The sequence below is a fragment of the Siniperca chuatsi genome, linkage group LG10, assembly GCF_020085105.1.
Source record: "Siniperca chuatsi isolate FFG_IHB_CAS linkage group LG10, ASM2008510v1, whole genome shotgun sequence".
In the NCBI taxonomy this organism is placed as follows: Eukaryota; Metazoa; Chordata; class Actinopteri; order Centrarchiformes; family Sinipercidae; genus Siniperca; species Siniperca chuatsi.
The window spans coordinates 22,971,183-22,990,060 of NC_058051.1; the positions used below are offsets into that span (position 1 = coordinate 22,971,183).

At 40.2% G+C, this 18,878-nt stretch overlaps 1 protein-coding gene across 11 annotated transcripts in view; it reads left to right on the forward strand.

Moving 5' to 3' along the window:
• The window catches only part of dlgap4a (discs, large (Drosophila) homolog-associated protein 4a), an 82,013-nt gene extending 66,283 nt beyond the window's left edge, over positions 1–15,730 (forward strand). For 4 of the 11 annotated variants that reach the window (XM_044210728.1, XM_044210731.1, XM_044210730.1 and 1 more), the window contains 7 exons: positions 6,587–7,011; positions 7,120–7,217; positions 8,722–8,754; positions 8,869–9,305; positions 11,403–11,494; positions 11,969–12,121; positions 13,183–15,730. In XM_044210728.1, coding sequence (XP_044066663.1) covers positions 6,587–7,011; positions 7,120–7,217; positions 8,722–8,754; positions 8,869–9,305; positions 11,403–11,494; positions 11,969–12,121; positions 13,183–13,407 — 1,463 coding nt within the window. In that variant the 3' untranslated portion in view covers positions 13,408–15,730. The remainder of the gene's footprint in view (positions 1–6,586; positions 7,012–7,119; positions 7,218–8,721; positions 8,755–8,868; positions 9,306–11,402; positions 11,495–11,968; positions 12,122–13,182) is intronic. The other 7 variants (XM_044210733.1, XM_044210734.1, XM_044210738.1 and 4 more) reach the window with 4 other exon arrangements.
• Positions 15,731–18,878: the final 3,148 nt, after the last annotated feature.

Sequence of the window (18,878 nt, forward strand, 5' to 3'; positions counted from 1 at the left end):
AGCGTTAATGTTCAGACTGTCAATTGTTGTCGGCACGCTAGCAACAGCAAGCTAACGTGAGCTAACGTTAATGGTGTGGTAGGTTAGCTAGCTAACGTGGATGAAGAAAGGGGATGGAACCCTATTACGAGTGGTTAGCAAGCAGGCGAGGCTGGCAGACAGTAATGTGGTTGCTGTTGTTAGACTGGTGGTAACGAAGCAAAAAGCGCAAAGCTACCTTTTAGCAGCGTCTCTTTGTTGGCTCGCTTATATCTCTACTATATGATGCCTCCGGCTAACGTTACTCAACGTTAACGTTAAATGCCCTGTGTGTTATCTCACCGTTATGAGCCTTTACTGGCTAGTAGCACAAGCTAACAGTAGCCTAGGCGTAACAACCGAGCATGGACAGCTCGGTACCCGGCTAGTTCGGCTAACCAAACCGTTTACAGCAGATAGCTAATGTACTGTAATATAAGCGATCTTAGTTTGCCACATAGATGTAGAGATGTTTAAGTCGTAACTTACACGGATCCTTCTTTAAAACGGAAAAAGAACCCCAGAGTATATCTATGTGGTCACATTGCTTCAATTTGGGCTGATAGAGTAACGTTATCTTACCGGTGGTCTTTTGGATTAACTTTAGCTGTCAAATTAAGTCAAATATCGTTAAACGATTATTCTCTCTTATCCCAGACTCACTCAACATGTGACAGTGATGCGAGCTCAGAGGCATGAAGGAAGCTATGAATCACATTTTGCTCAACGTATCAGTCCATCCACAAAGTCAAAACCTGTCAAAGCTCTTTCGCCTGCAGATTCAGATATGTCTCTTCCTGCTGACCAGGTCAAAGTACCTTTTTGAGCTTTAACACGTTGATTTTATTGATGGAAGATAATATTAAGTTGACTCCAACTGACGTGGCGTGAGTAGATCCAGTTAGTCTCTGGAAACCTACCTTCTGAAATTATTTTACCTCAACTGCCACAACTGCAGTGGCTTCTTTTGGTCCACAGTTTCGTGTGCCATTTTTATTCAGTAGCTAGAAACCATGTGTTAAGATCTGAGGACACAATCAATAATTTATCAGCTTCCTGCCCTGTGCAGTGTGTTGCAGTTAGGATATGTCTCTGGGCTTTTATAAGGACCACCTGATGAAAGAGGGGTGTGCACACAAATTAATATAAAATCAGAGACAATAACAATTCCTATATCCCTTTTCTATTCTCACGGACACTTTTGTTTATGTATTTTTGGTCTTTCAAAGTTTGAAACTCTCCAAACAGACTGCTGGGTATCATCAGAAACACTGGCTTTGAAGTTTCATTGTAGCCACAAGGCGTGTTCATTGTATCCAGCACCACATTACACAAGACATGGTGTGTCTGTGTATTACCATGGATAGACTGTGAGTCATCCTCCACAGTATTAAACACTCTTCCTCTCACCCTCGTTGATGAGGTAATCTCTTGACTGAATGGGCGAAGCAACTGTAGTTTCACAGGTCAACAGCTGACAGGCTTCCTAATGATGTGTGTGGAGTTAATAGTTAACATTGTTAGTCAAGGCCTATCCATTTCCCTGCACGAATGCCATGTACTGATTAGAGAACTACTAATGGTAATGGTTTTGGCAGCTACTGAAAAAATACACTTATAACATCATGTTGTGAGTTTATTACATATTCATAAACGCTCGTTGTGTGTTAGAGTATGACACATTTTAATAGTATGCTATGTTTATGGAAATGAGTTATAGAGCTTAAACAAATAGTTGATGAATTGATTGGTCTATTGACAGAAAAATAATGTGCAACTCTTGATAATCGATTAGGTAATTTTAAAGCAAAAATGCTAGATATTCTCTTGTTCCAGCTTCTCAGTTGGCTGCTTTTCTTTGTCTTATGTGACAATAAACTTAATATCTTGTGTCTTTTAAGTGTTGGCTTGAAAAAACAAGCAATCTGATACCATCACCTTGGGAGTTAGGAAATTGTGATGGGCATTTTTCACCATTTTCTGACATTCTGTGGATCAAACAACTATATCGAGAAAATTATAAGCAGATAAATCAACAATGAAAGTAATTGTTAGCTAATTAGTTTTTTTTATCATATGCAACTTTACCATGTAGTTTGAGTTGATGACAGTCAGTCTAGTTTTTCAACGTGATTGCCTCATATACATACTGATATTGACAAAATCCTTATCATTGACATGATTCTGGTTTCAAGCATTATATCCAGCCTCACACTGTGGTTTGCAAAAGCCAAATTCAGGCTTGTGCAGGCTTTTCAGTGGAGACACTGAATCTAGAGCTGTATGCCATTAACATGTCATGATGTCATTTGAAAATTAAAACACTTTCCAAAAGGATTTTCTGTTCTTTTTTGAGCAGTATAGTATCACAATGAAGTCAAAGTTGCTCATGTTCTTGAAAAAGCTCCCAGTCTCACATCCTAAAAGGTTTGACCTCAAAGGCACTTGCCACGTGTCTTTACGTCAGCTGATTAACCCAGACAGTTTCTCCCGTCCAGCAGGTCAGACTAAGAACGGGAGGTCTTAAGGATATCAGACTAGACGACAGATAAGAATGCACAAACCAAGTCTCCGGCAGTGTAAAGGGTGGACTAAATTATTGGGATTTTGTCTCAGTTTGAATGGCTGTTCTCCAGGCAAATTGTTTTTTGCTTTTTGTGGACAATTTTATATTGCATTTACTTTTGGAATACTAGCCGTAATGAACAAATTGGTTTACTGGTAATGAAATTATAGCTGTTTGTTTTCATAACATATTTTTTATTTATTGTGTTGTCACCCTCTTGCTCTGTGTAAGTGGTTTACTTTTCTCTATCAGTATGTCAGCATTTTCTGCTAAATGGCAGCCTGCCTGTCTTTCTGTCTCAACAGATAGCTCTCTCTGTCATGAAGTCTGTCCACCCTGCCCATGTTAGCCCTTTCTACTCATACCTTTGAGCTTGTTTCTCTTATTCATGAAGCTATTGTGGAAAACAGCACAGATTCCATATCTGATTCTTGAAAATATGTGTCAACAAAATTAATACAAATCACGTAAATAGATCAATAATAAGCAGCAGCAGTGGAGAGAGAACCATATATTATCAACTAGAAATTTTAATTTACACAATGACTCAAATTTGCATGAAAACCCTATATGCAAGCCCTGGTGTGCAGCAAAAGATCTACTGTCATTAACTGGCTTCACCATAGGAAATAGCCTTCTTGAGGCTCACAGTCATCTGTTAGGACATCTTGGTTCCATACTTCTGATGCAAAGTCTCCTATGTACATAAAGTATATTTGTAATTTCAGCAGTTTTCCCATGTATAATGCAAATACTTTCCCAGCTGACATGCGATTGATTCTTGGGCTAAGACAAAGATTGAATTAAATGCCAACCTTTGCAGTTTAATTGAGCACAGGCCAGCTTTCTGATCAGATTTGAATACAGTATTTTGCTAAATGGTGCCCCTTATGTGCCTAATCTGTTTGTCAGAAGTCATGCTCAGCCATGTGTTCTGGTCTAATCTTTCAGTCTATGACTCCCACAGCCTGTCAGCCTGCCATACTATCTTACAATAAGACTGCTAATCTGGGACAGAGCTTCTGCTACCACCTCTTTTCACGATACTTGGCTCATATCCACAGTTTCCCAAAGGTTCATCCACAATAAGCTACAATACTGTTTATATGGCTTGGTGTGTGTATTTTGCTTTTGTGTATATTGAGCTTGGTGCTTCTGTAGAAACTAATGTGGACTGTCTCCCCTCACAAAGAAGTTCACTGTGCAGCGTAATTAACACACTTGACTGTAGGTCAAAATCACTCAAGAATGAGCTCAGTAGTAATCAAGGTTTCTTAAATCCGAAACCAGACCACCAAAAGGTCTCACCCAAAATGTAAGAGAAGCTACTCCTGCTTTTTTTTTTTTTAAACAGTGCTAATGGCACTATGGCAGTATTGAAAATAGTCGATCATGTACATTCAAATTTTAGCCTGCCGCGGAAGGCCCATTAGTGACCATCTGATAGCGCTCAGACTTGCTGATGGAGCCGGAGCAAATCCTGGCTCAGAGACTGCATGGCTTTCATAAGTGATGCAAGGTAGTTGATTATAGCAGTGTTGACAACGTTGTAATTGATCTTAATTGTTTTCAGAGTAAGAGAAAGCATTTCAGCATTTTATAGCATTCTGTGATTCCATTCATTATTGATTTCGGCCACGTAATCAATAATTCATTAATTGTTAAAACCTTACACAATACAAAAGTCAAGTTTGATGAAAGATTTATTTAAACAAATGATATGGCCTGTTTTTGCAGCACAACCCAACTAAATTTGGTATAATTTGTTTAATGTAGAATCAATTAAATAACACAAGTATATTATAGATTTAAACAAAATGGCGTCACTCAACGTTGCTGCTCCTGCTGTCACTGCGCCTGTTTCTACAAAACTCTCAGGATATGAATTAGATGAGACAAAACATGTATAGCACGTAAAACAAAGCCTGATCTTGTATCAACAAAAAGGGTTACAGGTAAACTAACAGGATGTGCTCCCCCAATCTCCTGACAATAGACTTGAAACTTTGTGGCTATTTACATGATCGGTTGAGTCATGTATCATCTGTTTACTTTTTGTTATATGTTAAAACAGTTGTACTATCACAGGCTCTGCTGACCTTTTTGGTCCGCATCATATTCTTTACATTGACTGAGCAATTAATCATTAACATCTCTAATTTGGACTGATGTTCATTCATTGGTCAGGCATTGACTGTGATAAAGGAACTTGTGATGATTGAAAGTTGGTAAAATAAAGGGTTGAGCTGAAGGCTATTAGCCGGCCCTGCCCTGGAGGTCCAGGATCTGGCAGCTTATCCATCTCTGAATCACCTCTTGGCACTGCACTCCTAGGTAGTGGATATGAAGCCAGACATCACACCACATATTGCACTAGGACAGAAAAATGGATTGTGCTCTTTGCTAAGGGTGCGAATAATCTGCAATTAGCCCACTTCACTATGACTAGATGGTCGTAAACAGCATTTAGCCTATTTGTTGTTGTTTTTCATAAATTGCGCTATTGTAGAGCTGAGTGAGGATTGCAAATGTGTGGTTAATAGTTGATGGATATTTGGCATAGAAGAGATGATCTATTACAGTGGAAATGTTTATAACCAACTTTATAGCTCTCTGTGTGAGTAAGAGATGCAGTGCAGCGTTGTAGACACAACAAATGGGACAGAGGCATATGTTGAGACTCAGGGTTTAGCAGCACATTAATTAACTTTGGGAATGCATCTGTGCTATGAGTACTACAAGAAGTGCCTCATTCTTTGAGAATAAATGTTCTGCTGTTGGTTGGGTATGTTCTCTGAGACGAGATTGTCACTGCAGGCCAGGGCTGCATGAGCGACTCATGAACTACATGGAGTGGATTCCACAGCCATGTCTGTGTATGTTGGTGGGATTTAATGGGGGCTTTACTGGTGCTGTGAGTCACTGGCTGATGACGAAAGTGCAGCTCCCTCACAATTGCAGGGTGTTACGTTGCTATTTAGATTGAAACCACTACCGGACAGAATAAACACTACATTTTCATTATTGATCAAAAGTGGTGAGCCTTGAATTACTTTCTTGGTCAGCAAATTTTAAATAAATATTTCATCCATCATGTGTGACAGTGGATGCTGTAATTGGGTATTTGTCTGTTTGTTTTGCAACTCTTTCACTCATATGTTGACAGTCAGCCAGCTGTTTAAATAGCATCTACACAAAACTGCCTCAACATCCCATTTCTTGAAGAACGCCTGTGGTTTTTCCTGGTTTCTCATGTTGTTGTAATGTAGTTAACTCTGCATCATCCACCACAACCCTGCAGTCAGACTGATGACAGAAAAAGAGGCACCAGTCCCATTCCTGGTCCCTGAGTCAGATTGTCTTTGCTCACTGGTAATCCACTTTCAGGCGTCATTTCAGTTTCTGTTGAAAGACTTTGTAAATCCCTGCCAGCGTCAAAATGTGACAATTATGTAAAGTAGTCTGCCCTGTGTAGGCTTCGATGGCTCTGATTTAAATGAAACAGAAATTTAACAATGGTTATTGGAGGAAAAAAGGAAAAAACACATTTTTATATATAATTTTATTTTTTGCTATCTTCATGGTTCATCAGATGCTGTGGAAATGCAAACAGGAAAGCGAAAAGGGGAATTTTTGAAAGTTCCTGGAAGGAGTTGTCCTGTCTGACAGTCCCCAGAGCAAAAAGACTGTGGTGGTGTGACATGTAAAGGAAGATCCCCAGAGATAGAGTGACATCACTGGAACACAACCACCAGCAGGTTTACAAGAAACAGAGGCTTTAAGTACAGCTTGATAGAGGCAGCAATAAGGGCAAAGTGCAGTTTTGTTTTTCAGATAGGCCCTGTTTATGGTTTTGGCACTTGATAGGCACCAGCTGGCTTATGTCTAGAAGCACAGTTTTATTTTACTTTTGCGTTCTTTCTTAAGTCTAGTGACAAAAAACAGGTTTCTTGTTTTAAGCTCTCCGTTTTCCTTCTTTTTTCGATCTCCTTCTTCCGTCAGCAGTCAGCAATAGGAAGGCTCCTCCTCCAGTCCCACCCCGCACCACATCCAAGCCCCTCATCTCAGTGACATTGCAGAGCAGCACAGAGTCAGCCCAAGACATATACCTTGACCAGCAGGACCGTGGCAGTGAGGCCAACAGCCAGTCAGGACGCAGCAACTCCTCTGACAGTCTCTGTAGCATCCGCACAGCCAGTCTGGCTAAAGGGACCCAGCCTCCACCAGCCCCTGTCCCTGCTGCAACCCCTGCACCTGCTGCAGGCTCTGTACCTCCTATTCCAGCCCCTCGTGATCTCCCTCCCACCACCACTGTCGCCACTACCACCACTTCCACATCTACCCAAAATGACACCCTGAGCATTGGTTTCACCCTAGAGCCGCCCCCGACTGCCCCCAAGAGGAAACTGTCCTCTATCGGAATTCAGGTAATTGTCTACTTTTCATTTGTAATGAGATGCAGTCATACTGGGAGAAGACTAAAGCCACCTTTTCATTTGTATTTGACTGGTTTTCTGTTGTCCATGATTTTTCAGGTGGATTGCGTTCTGCCAGTCTTAAGAGAGGAACTACTTCCCCTGGCTGCACCCCTTAAGTTTCAGTCAATTGGAGTTCAAGTGGAGAACGGCAGGCCGTAAGAATACACTCACATTTGATGTAATAGTGAATGGTAGTCACAAGTGATCTGATGGTTTACAGGTATTGCAGTTTTCACAAGGGTGCTGTGAAGATAGGATGAAGAAGGGATATTTACTTATACATATGGGAATATTACCGCAACACATTTTCTGCATCACGCCTGCAACACAGCGCGTCCATTATAATCAACTGAAACTGCTACAATGACGCAGCAGAGCAACCTTGTGGGTGTTTTTACATTTCACATTAAAATAAATCAATCAAATCAATGTGTATCCATGATCCTGAAGTTAAAACAATTCAGTTAATTAATTCAGTACCAGTTAATATAGCCTACGCTTCCAAACCCTGCATAACTAACTGCATTATCGCTTGGAGTCTGTGTAGCAAGTAAAAAAACCCACTCCGCCCTGCCTATGTCACGTGGCGCATCCGTGCCCCATGTATTCCGGCCGTAATGGCATCACTATATGAAAGTATATTGAGACATAATCGGCTGGTGATTCCACATGGCATCTTGAAAATACTTTTTAATTCTCTATTCCTCATACAGTTTATCACATTTTTGTACACATCTGGCCGCTGGTGCTGAGCTTAATGGCTATGTAGTATGAACAAATGGAGTGAAGAGAGTATTAAAATGTGCACCCATAGGAAACAGATAGATTGAGCATCCGACTGAAGGCAGTGCTGTGGGGTCAAAATATAGCCAAAAACAAAAAGGTGTCATAGACACACACCACTCTTATACTTAGTATAAATGTATTAATGTACATTTCCCATATTGTAATATACTGTGTAGTTATATCAGAAATTCTAAGGTACCCTGTAGAGTTTTTGACGAATAGTGCTACAAAGCAATGTTTGGGTCCCCGTTTTCTTTGTATCATGCAGGTGCATAAGCAGGGGGGCGAAGAGATGCATATCCCTGCTGCCAGTTTCATGCTATTCCGGTGATTGATAGTTGGTGGCGGTAATTCGCTAATAAATGTAGCAATGCGCCAACAAAGGCAGTGAAGAAGACTGTAAGCGAGCAAACATGGATGTGAAGATGCACGATTTAAAATGTGTTAAAAAGTCGGCACAAATACTGTAGCGCTTCTCCTGCTTTTACCTCCATAACTGCACACACTCACCCTGTCATTCTTTCTTTCGCCAGTGTAGCTGGTGAAGTGGTGGTGAGTGTTGTTAAGGTCATTCAGCAGTCAGCCTGGCAGCAGCACAGCAGCCCAGGGCTCTGATTGATGTCATTTTACTCTTGTTTTGACTGTAGTGAGCTGAATATAGTGAGAAACTCACCATTTAAACTTTTCCAGTGTGCTGTAATTTTCATTAATCACATTTGTTTGACAACCCGTTTCCTTTTCACCTGCTCATTATCTCTGAATCCAGCAGTCCGCTAAGCTTTTATGTTGTATACCTGATTTGTTGCTAATTCCCCCATGCTTACCATCCTCAATACTGTGTATTTTCTGCGTCTTTGTGCTCCTATGCAATAGAAGATGCTGCACCATCAGCTGCCATAATGTCCTGTGAGTTAAACTCACTGACACCAAACTGTCACTGTGGAACATGTTTGACATTACTTCATTGTCTTATATTTTTAACTGTCTGTCATATGCTGATATTTATGCATGTCTCCGCAGTCTCAGCCGGGACAGCAGCATGGCCTCCAGACAAAATACAGAGACTGAGCCTCAGGAGCCCCAGGATGCCACACCCACAGAAAACAACAGAGCCAACTGCACCAACAGTCAAACAGTGAATACCACTGCACCCAACAGACAGGACAAAGCCATGGAACAGCAGTCCTTTAAACACACCTCGGCCCCGTCCAGGATATCGACTTCACCCCCAGAGACTCTGGACCCAGCTTTAGATCCCTCCTCGCTGCCACCGCCAGATCCCAGCCTGGAGACCGGAAACTGCAGCACCCATGGAGATGCTGTTCAGCCTAGCACGCTAGCTTGCCTCCGAGACGGTAACTGGTTTCTGAAGCTGCTGCAGGCGGAAACAGGGCGCATGGAGGGCTGGTGTCAACAGATGGAGCAGGAGACCAAAGACAACAAGCTGTCAGAGGAGGGTAAGTGACAGATTTGCATGAATTGGCTATCAAAACATTAAGGCCCCATTTATACTTGACATTTCAGTCTTGTGTCCAGATAAAATTCTGATGAGATTTAAGACACTGATGAGATTTTTTTGTTGAAATCGCCCGTCTCTTTTTCCTTTCACTTTAATGAGACCAGGAGAATGACAGCTAATTTCAGTGTAACTTTAGCTGCCATCATCACAGTGGACAGGCCCTGTGAGTGAATTTTTCCACAGACTGCTTACTTGGAAGGAGTAAAGATTACATGCATCTTGGAGAGACGGATGCATTTTTACCTTTCTAGCATCTGGCTAGAATGCGTCTCAAAGCATCTCCCAAGGTATTTTTATCAATTACATTTCAATCAGTCATGAATGCTTCTTGGATGCATTCACACTTAGCTTATTTGAGATGATATAGCTATCCGATCCACCCAAGAAGCATGACGTTACATGCCTCTTGCGGCGGGTCTTTAAATAAAAAAAGTGTAAATGCATTCAAGACAGATTGAAATCCGATTGCTCAAACCACGTCCCTAGGTGGTTTGAGACGCATTCTAGCCACCTGCAGGTGTAAATGCATCTGTCTCTCTGAGACTCGCACGTAAACATTACTCCTCCCATAGTGTATCTATGTCAGTAAGCAGTCTGTGGAAATACGATACGATCAAATACAAGGTGCACAGAGCTGCTGTAGCGTTTATCTGATCCCTGATTAATTCAATCACTGAATGATCTGTGTGGGTGAGGGAGCCATGTGAGTTAAAGCCCATGAAGACGGTAAAACATTTGCATTGCTTGTATTTCATAAATATGATTCATTCGTGTGTTTGTGTTGTGGATTATGGCTAGTTGTTAGCTAACGTTAGCTAAAGTGTTAATGTTGTAACTTAACTGCTAAATTGTGGTGTTTTTGGCAGTTATCAAACAGCTTTAGGTGCTTTACCACCTCATTCTAAACTGGAGGAGGGCTGACCCTGATTTGCATGTAGCCTGGGAAAACAGATGGAATACGATCAGATATGTGGTCTGGCCAACAGAGACGCATATATGTGGCGTGTAAATTAAAAGTGTGGTAAATCTTATCTGGTTTTATAAGGATATGAGACACTTGAAATGACAAGTATAAATGGGGCCAAAGTGTAAATAGGGGCTTGGTGTTGTCATAATGACTTCATTTAGATGTAAAGTCTTCAAAGCCATATGCCCTATTCTTGAGAAAGTAAGTAAAGTTTTTTTCTAAAGCACCTTTCTGAGATCAGACGTCACAAAGTGCTTCACAATAAAAGACAAAAGAAAGACGTAAAATAGAAACACAATATAAAGGTAATAAAGTACAGTAAATAGCTTGTCAAGTCAGTAAAGAAGAATGTAATTGATGTCCCTGTTAGTGAGGTTCAAAGACGGGATTAGGTCAGTCCTCGTCCATGTTGACTATGGACAATGAGACAAAGCACGACAGTACATTATTACTACACTACATCATTACTACCATTGACTCACAGTAACGCTGCTCATTAGTGGGAGTAAGCTTTGTTTTAGCTGTAATAGAGCCACCGCAGAGTCATTTCACTTTTTTCATCTCCCAGAATACCACTCAGGCTTTTAGGCAGATCTGTCTCTGCAGTCTCTTAAATATGAATGATCCAGGAGCACACTAGCTGCAGAGGCTCCATCAGATTATCATTCCTCCTGCTCTCTTTGGACCTGAATTATGAATTTGCATTTACATGCAGGTGGAAAATAGCTGAATAAAGAGTAATTTGTTACCCTCCCTAAGATTGAGTTAATATATTACTTCTAAGGAAATCATTTACCGTCACAGAATGTTAACATAAACAACATGAATAAACTCTACATAGTCACCCCCTCCTGTGTCTTGATGCAGCTCTCTAATCATTTTATGTACTGTATCTCTCTCTGCAAAAGGACTCTTGTCTTTACTGGAAATGAAAGTATCAACCGTTTTATGTCCTTTTTGTCATGCTATGCTTTTTTTTTTTTTTTTTTTTTTTAGGTCAATGTTTCTATTATCTCTCCACTTATTCTTGACAGCTTGTTGACGATTTATCATTCTTCTCCTTTGTAGTGTTGGGGACAATCCGCAGTGCAGTAGGCAGTGCTCAGCTCCTCATATCACAGAAGTTTGAGCAGTTCAGAGGGCTCTGTAATGAGAACTTGGTGAGTGGCTCCATTACATGGTGTTCTTGATACCTTTCTTACTACATGTTTTTGTTAGCCTCTCAAACTCTTACTGACCCAAATTTCTTTCATCTTTCTCCTGCACACATCATTTGTCCTACACACACTGACATGCAGACGTCTTCCCATTACATTTAGAGAGGAAATGATCTTTTCAAGCAGAAACATGAAATCCTTGAGGATTGATAGATTTTTGTTCTCTTGGCTCACTTGACTCCGTTGTCCCGCTGTTCCTCCTTGCCAGATTTTCTCTGTTAAAGGTCCAATGTTGTTGAAATGTAATAATCTCTGTAAAGTTGATTGGTGTCAAATGCATTTTCTCTTCATCCATTTGCTTGAAGGGAGGCTGCAGAGGAAATATGTGTGTGGGGAGGGATGTGATTAATTATCTCTGATTTGACCAAAGCCATTCATCTATCACTTCTCTGTACTGTCTCATTTTCCTCTCACTAGAACGTAAACGCCAACCCCCGACCAACAGCACAGGATCTTGCAGGGTTCTGGGATCTGCTGCAACTTTCAATAGAAGACATCAGCATGAAGTTTGATGAGCTCTACCAGCTAAAAGCCAACAACTGGCAACTTCCTGAGAAACCAGAGAAGAAGGTGATGTTTGGTGCCAGGCAGATTTCATTATTATTATTATTATTATTATTATTATTAGTTTTTTTAGAGTAGTAACTCAAGTAGAGTTGTTTCAATTAATCGATGAGTCATTCAAAAAAATTTAATCTGCAACTATTTTGATAGCCAATTAATTGTTTCAGTCATTATTTAAGCAAAAATGCAAAACATTCGCTGGTGCCAGCTTTTCCTCTTTATATCATTGTAAATTGAATATCTTTGGGGTTTTTCAGACTGTTGGTTCGATAAAACAAGCTATTTGAAGCAAGCATTTTTCACAATTTTCTGACATTTTATAGACAATAATTGAGAGATAATTGACATTAATTGAGAAAATAATAGGCATATTAATCGATAATGAGAAACATTTAGTTGTAGTCCTAAACCTTGAGGGATTTAACTTCACGTAAAGATGGGGTATGCGATTCTGGAGAAATCCAATACCATGACAAATACCATGATATAGAGCAAACGATGACACAGCAAGTAATATAACTAATGTTAGCTAGGTTGTAGGTTAGCAAACTGTAGCTACAGTTGCTGCTGTGAAGCTAACAGCCAGAGAGGACGAGACATTTCCCAGAGCCAGCACACCAGCTCCAGACAGCGATACTCACAACTCTCCTGCTACTACAGTTAACATCTCAACAACAGTATATCTTGGCAAACTAGAAAGTAAACCGAAATGTCCGTTACAAATCATTTAATGTTACCTGACACCCAGATCTTGGCTAGAATAGTGTTGTGTGGCTTGGTCCAAGCCAATTTGTTTGTTTAGCATTTACAGAGCCAGGGCTATGTACAAACACCAGAGTGTTTTCAGCACACACACATAGAACGGACAGATAGCAGACTGTGAGGAGATATTCGCTGAATTTGACAAAAGATTGTACTGGGTTAGAATCGCATACCCCACCTTTTTAACTTGATAAATGCTTAATTGCTTATACAGTAAATGACACTATATCACCACTGACAGTTGTGTTTTCAGCTAGTACCACACCGTACCTTATTCCCTTTCCTTCTTGACATAATTTCTTCAGGATGACAACAAGCAGCTTCCATCATCTGTGCCAAAGAAGCAGTCTAAGCCCAAGCTGTCAGCGGGGAAGGACAGGAGCGTGGACTCGGCTGTGGACAAGCAGCGGCAAGAAGCCAGGAAACGGCTGATGGCAGCAAAGCGCGCGGCATCAGTACGACAGAATTCCGCCACGGAAAGCGCTGACAGCATCGAAATCTATGTCCCCGAGGCCCAGACCCGCCTCTGAGAGTGAACCAGCACTGATCATTGAGGAAAACCGTGACTCACTTCAGACAGTCATTGACACAAACACACAGACAGATCTGACACGAACACACAGATGTACAACGGATGCACAGAGGCAGATCCCTCATAGCAGCACAGCTGATAACAGGAGAAACTTGGCGATCACAGGGCACAGAAACAATCCAGAATAATGCAGATCATCACCCTGCTGCCATGGGACTGAAATATCCTTGACAGATGTTTAATACTATTGTTATTGTTATTATTGACATTATAATAATTATTATCTCCTAAAGTATGTCAGGACTGTCTTAAATGTGCAACTATCTTGGATAAGGACATCCTGTACCTGTAAGCTGAAGAATCTTGGTATCCCAGAAGTTTACTCTCTTAAACCTCCCTTCATTGCTGAGCCTACCGGCAAGTTGTGGCTGCCTGGTTTACGAGCTGAGCTACCATCCACACACACTCAGGACACACATGCAGGTGTACTCACTGTCCACAGAGTCTTCCTGTTCTCTATTTGTATTAGGCTGCCACTCGTTGGGTGTGGTGTGTACGCTTTACTGTGTAAGAATTATAAGATGGTGTTCATGTACTCAGAGGTTTAAAATGCAGAGAACCAGAGGAAGGCAGTAGCATATATATTATAAATATCACACTATTACAATGTTCATTTTGTAAATGTTGTATACCAGATTATTTGTTAGAAAGAGGTCAGTGTTCAGTACCAAGGTAGTTTTTTATAGATCGAGTACATGTACTGTCATGATATATTAGCACTTGATGCAATCATTCACTCCACCTCTCTCTCTCTCTTCCTCTTACTTTTCACAAACGCACACTACAGTCTGTGTCTGTGAATACCCATTGTTTAAAGTCTTACATTTGTTTGTTTTTGTGAAGGGATGTGAGGAATGACTGCCCAGCCAGTGAGCTACAGAGGAATGTATGAAATGTATGCATTTACAGCTCATGTCGACTTGATCACTGCACTTTCCATTCACCTCAGATCAAGTTTGCTCACCTTTGTTTGCCTGATCATTCTGACTTTCACTGCATCCTCATGTGATGTAGGGGACCAAGACATTCACCACTTGATATGGCATTCCCATTCAACCAGACTATGTGTGATAGGGTGGGGGTTTACTTGCTACTGGAAAGGAAATGGAATAGTATAGCAATAATAAAATCGTATTAGAGAAAGCAATGCGGTAGGTACCCAGTTTTAAATTATTTAAATCGAATAAGGCTTTCTTACCATGAAGGATGAATGTTTTTTTTGTATTTTTTTTTAAGAACTGACTGCCCTTGAAATGACAAAAACTGACTGCCTTTGAAATGACTAAAATCTCAGGTCGAACACTCAAACTCAACAGTAACAACCACTATGGATGGATTATTTATTATATAACCACAAATGAATTGGCCAAAAATGCTCAGAGCTGTTGCCAGATATTTCAAATCCAGACCTACTTAGTGTTCTTCAATAAGAAAAATAAGTTTTGGTAAGGTTTGTTGTGCAGTGCAGTTCAAGCTTAAATCGACTGCTAAAATCAGCAGTCCTTCTCTCCCCTTTCTAGCGGCTTGAGCTCCCACCCATTTGTTGCAAATGCAAAACTGTGGTACATTTTTTTTTTTTAATTTAAATTTTTAATGTCATTTGACACATTTTGTGACTTTCATCCAAAATGAGGTCAACCTGAACGTGTCTTGACTTGTGTAATTATAATAATTAATGATTAATGGTGCTGCGAGGGACTTCATATTGTGCCAAGACGGCAATGATCATCAACATTTCAGTGTCATTTGGTAAAGCTTTTATTTAAAGTGATTTTTTTCTATTTAATCTGCTCATGAATTCAGCTGTCTGTGTGTGCATTCTCAGCTAAGTTTGTGTTTGCATCAGCTCACTCCAGATATGCTATGCCTGGTAAACTCATGACACTTTGATTATGGGACTGGTGTTTTCCATGTTTCACTTTTCTCAAATGGAAACACAAGTGCCAGGGGTACATGAGTGGAACTGGGCATAGCAGATACTCATGCACAAGTGTAGGTTGACTCACTTTTTTTTTTTTTTTTTTTTTATTATTTAAGTAAGAGCTGGCTCTCCCCCTACTGGTCAGTCCTTGCGCGACACTCCAAACATCTTGTTCTGCTCCATTTTGAATCTTTAGTTAACATCAAACAAGAAATTAAATTGAACTGGGAATGCTGACACAACACCAAGTTGTTGATTTTCTTATTCTCTTTGTATTACATCAACAATGGACATGTGCATTTCATTGTCCAAAGAAATCATTAAACATCCCTTTGCTACATGTCCTGGTCATCATTCTTGCTGTGTTTTTGTATTGCACTCATCCATAATACAAGGGTAATATTAGCTGCTAAGTTAATATTACACACAAATAAATCATAAGCATTAGATTAGACCTTTTTATTGTTACTGTGTAATCTCTAAGAGCATGGCCTTCTTACATATAAAATAAACAAAGATCCTTGCCGGTGAATCTTCAGTACTCCTTTAAATGGGTCTTGCAAATGATCTGAAACTATTCAGTCTGTGTAAGGCATTCAGGGTATGTACTGTACGTAAGAGTTTCTATCTGTGACAAATGGTGGAAAGTCCTCTCCTTTTTCATATCATTTGAGAGCCAGATCCCTTTATTTGCCCACATACTGAACTTTTAAAAGAGCATGATCTGATCAGGGATCTTCAGACAGTTTGTTTACCAGTACTTCCTGAGTTTCAAAGGGCTACAAAATGGACAAACAATGACCAGAAGGTGCAACTCTGGAGGCAGATGATGTGGATGTGCTGTTCAACCACCATGTGGACGAGACAATATTCACCGGTTAAGTGATTTCTACAATTTACAGAATCGTCTGAGACACAGTTGGTGCCAGCTGCCATGTATATCTTTGGGGTAAAAATTGGGTCATTGTGTATGCTTGATGGACAGAAACACTGAGAATCATAAGCCCATTCTGACTTCAGTACCCGCCCCATCTCTCTCTGGCTACATATCCACTCTTGGCATCTGTCCTCTCAGAGATCCAGCTAGGAAAATGAGCAAAAACTATGTAGTTCCAGATTATCTTGTACTGACGAACATTATTTTACAAAATAAGCACATACAGACAAAGGGTTGTTTAATGTTATGGTGTAATAGTTAGACACTGTGAGGCTAGTTTCCTTTAAGAGAATAAAGAATTGTGATTGCAATGAGTTATGTGGCATATTTTCTGTGTGAAATGCGATGTAGAATTAAAGGGGAATGCCACTCATTTTTGGAATGCATGTATGTTTTTCCTTGGATATATGTCTAAACAAATTACCTCAATTCTATTAATTGTTGTTCTTGGATCTGGAGTAGGGAAATAGTGTCCAGAAAACCTCTCTTTGTGATCCCAAAGCTACTTTTCTTTCTTCTTTTGTGCTCAGTTGTTTTTATTGTTTTCTAACCTAAAATAAAACAAGGGTGAGCAAAACACTTTCATTTGGTCCACTTTAGTACGTGGTCATTCAACTAATAGTCTCCAGTAGTAATACCAGCAGTATACAATACATAGAGACTTGCACTATAAGACCAAAAGTTTGTGGACACCACTGCGCACACTGCTATATACTGCTAAATCATAATGCTGCATATTTTCGATAATAGTGTGGCATTCCCGTGCACAGACAAGGACCATAAAGAAATGTTTCTCTCAGTTTGGAGTGAAACAACTGGACTGGCCTGTGCACAGAGCCCTGGCGTCAACCCGTACATATTAATTGGAACACCGACTCCAAGCCAGGCCTCATTGCCCAGCATCAGTGTCCAACCTCACTAATGCTCTTGTGGCTTAATGGGAGCAAATTCCTGCAGTTAGGTTCCAAAATCTTGTGCAAAGCCTTCCCAGGCTGTCACAGCAGCATATGACTGCCCATGGTTTTTGGAATGAAATGTTCAACAGTCACATATGGGTGTAATGTGCGGGTGTCCACATACTTTTGGCTATATATTCTAGACAAATCAAAGGGGGGAAAAAATGTAGTGAAACCAGATTGAAACAAATAAATAAGCACATAAGAAGTACCTCACCCCCACATATGCACTGTATCCTTCTACATCCCCTCCGGATGTAGATTGGTACTTCCAGAAGGATCCCTCGTGGTGATAACACATAAGATCTGATCCTCATCTACTCAGCAGCACCCCAGAATGATGGAGGTTTTAGCACCATGTATTCTCGCTGCTGAGCATCTGAGAGACACTAAATCTAAAATTGAAAGCAGCCATTTCCACCATGACTATATAGAGTATGTGGTGGTTTCCATCTACACGCTGTCGTTTTTGTTGTTTTACAGATGTACTGTAGGTCCACGACCTTTTGACATTGCCATAATTAATGTATATAACACCGGCCTACCATAAGGACAAAAGGAGGCAATAGTGACTGAGGTAGTTTGATTTAGTAAAGATATGGCACTATACTCCATTGCCAGCTTACTGCAGGGTTTTCAGAAGTGAGAGTGCATAATTCAAAATGCAGTGCTTATTTAAAAAGGTGAGAGAAATGAGGAAGGTTAGATTTCCATGTCAGGTGTTGGATTATAAAGAGACCTTCTTGTCCCACAATGTCCTGTAAAGTGGTAATTCCACTTCTACGCCTGATAATACTTAAAAACACTGACTCCAGCACCGTATGACTAACATAACATGAACTCTCGAAATTTAGTGGCATTCTCCTTTAATGAACATGCGGTAGGACGCTATCACGAGCATCTCCGTGCGTCACAGCTACTGACCATAGCGCCTCCCGCAGGCTTCATGATGAATGTGCAGCAAAGAATCTTGAGCAGATGCGTCAAGTCAGCTGATGATAACCAAAACAAGACTGCCTTCAAAATAAAATCGTGTAATTGCTTTTAAACCTGCTATCCAAACTATAAGTTGATCAGTGATGGTTGTGAGGTTTTCCCTACAAATACTACTGCAAACTTATAAACATAGAATACTATTACAGCAATGTAAAGTTGTTCACCAATAATGCTTATTTATCAATTACAAGAGGTATATAAACACTTGATAAATGTGTAGTTTAAAAGACACCATAATGTAGTAGCAAAGATTTTTATATTTTTCTGTTTATATATTTTGTGAGGTTTTTTTGTCAACAAATATAACTCGTCCTATAAAGCATCCATAACTGCATACACCGTTTATGAAGACTTGATAACACAGTGTAACAACTGTAGTCATTTTTAATGATTAATGACTAAACACATGAACAGTGTATTAGAAATAATTTACCAGCTCTTAATACACAATATACAAATCGTGTACACAGTGTGTTATAATCAGTGTCAGAATGTAACTAAGTACATTTACTCAAGTGTTGTCCTCAAGTACAGTACAGTTTTCAGGTAGCCTACTTGTACTTTCCATTTTATGCAACTTTGTACTGCTATGTCACTAA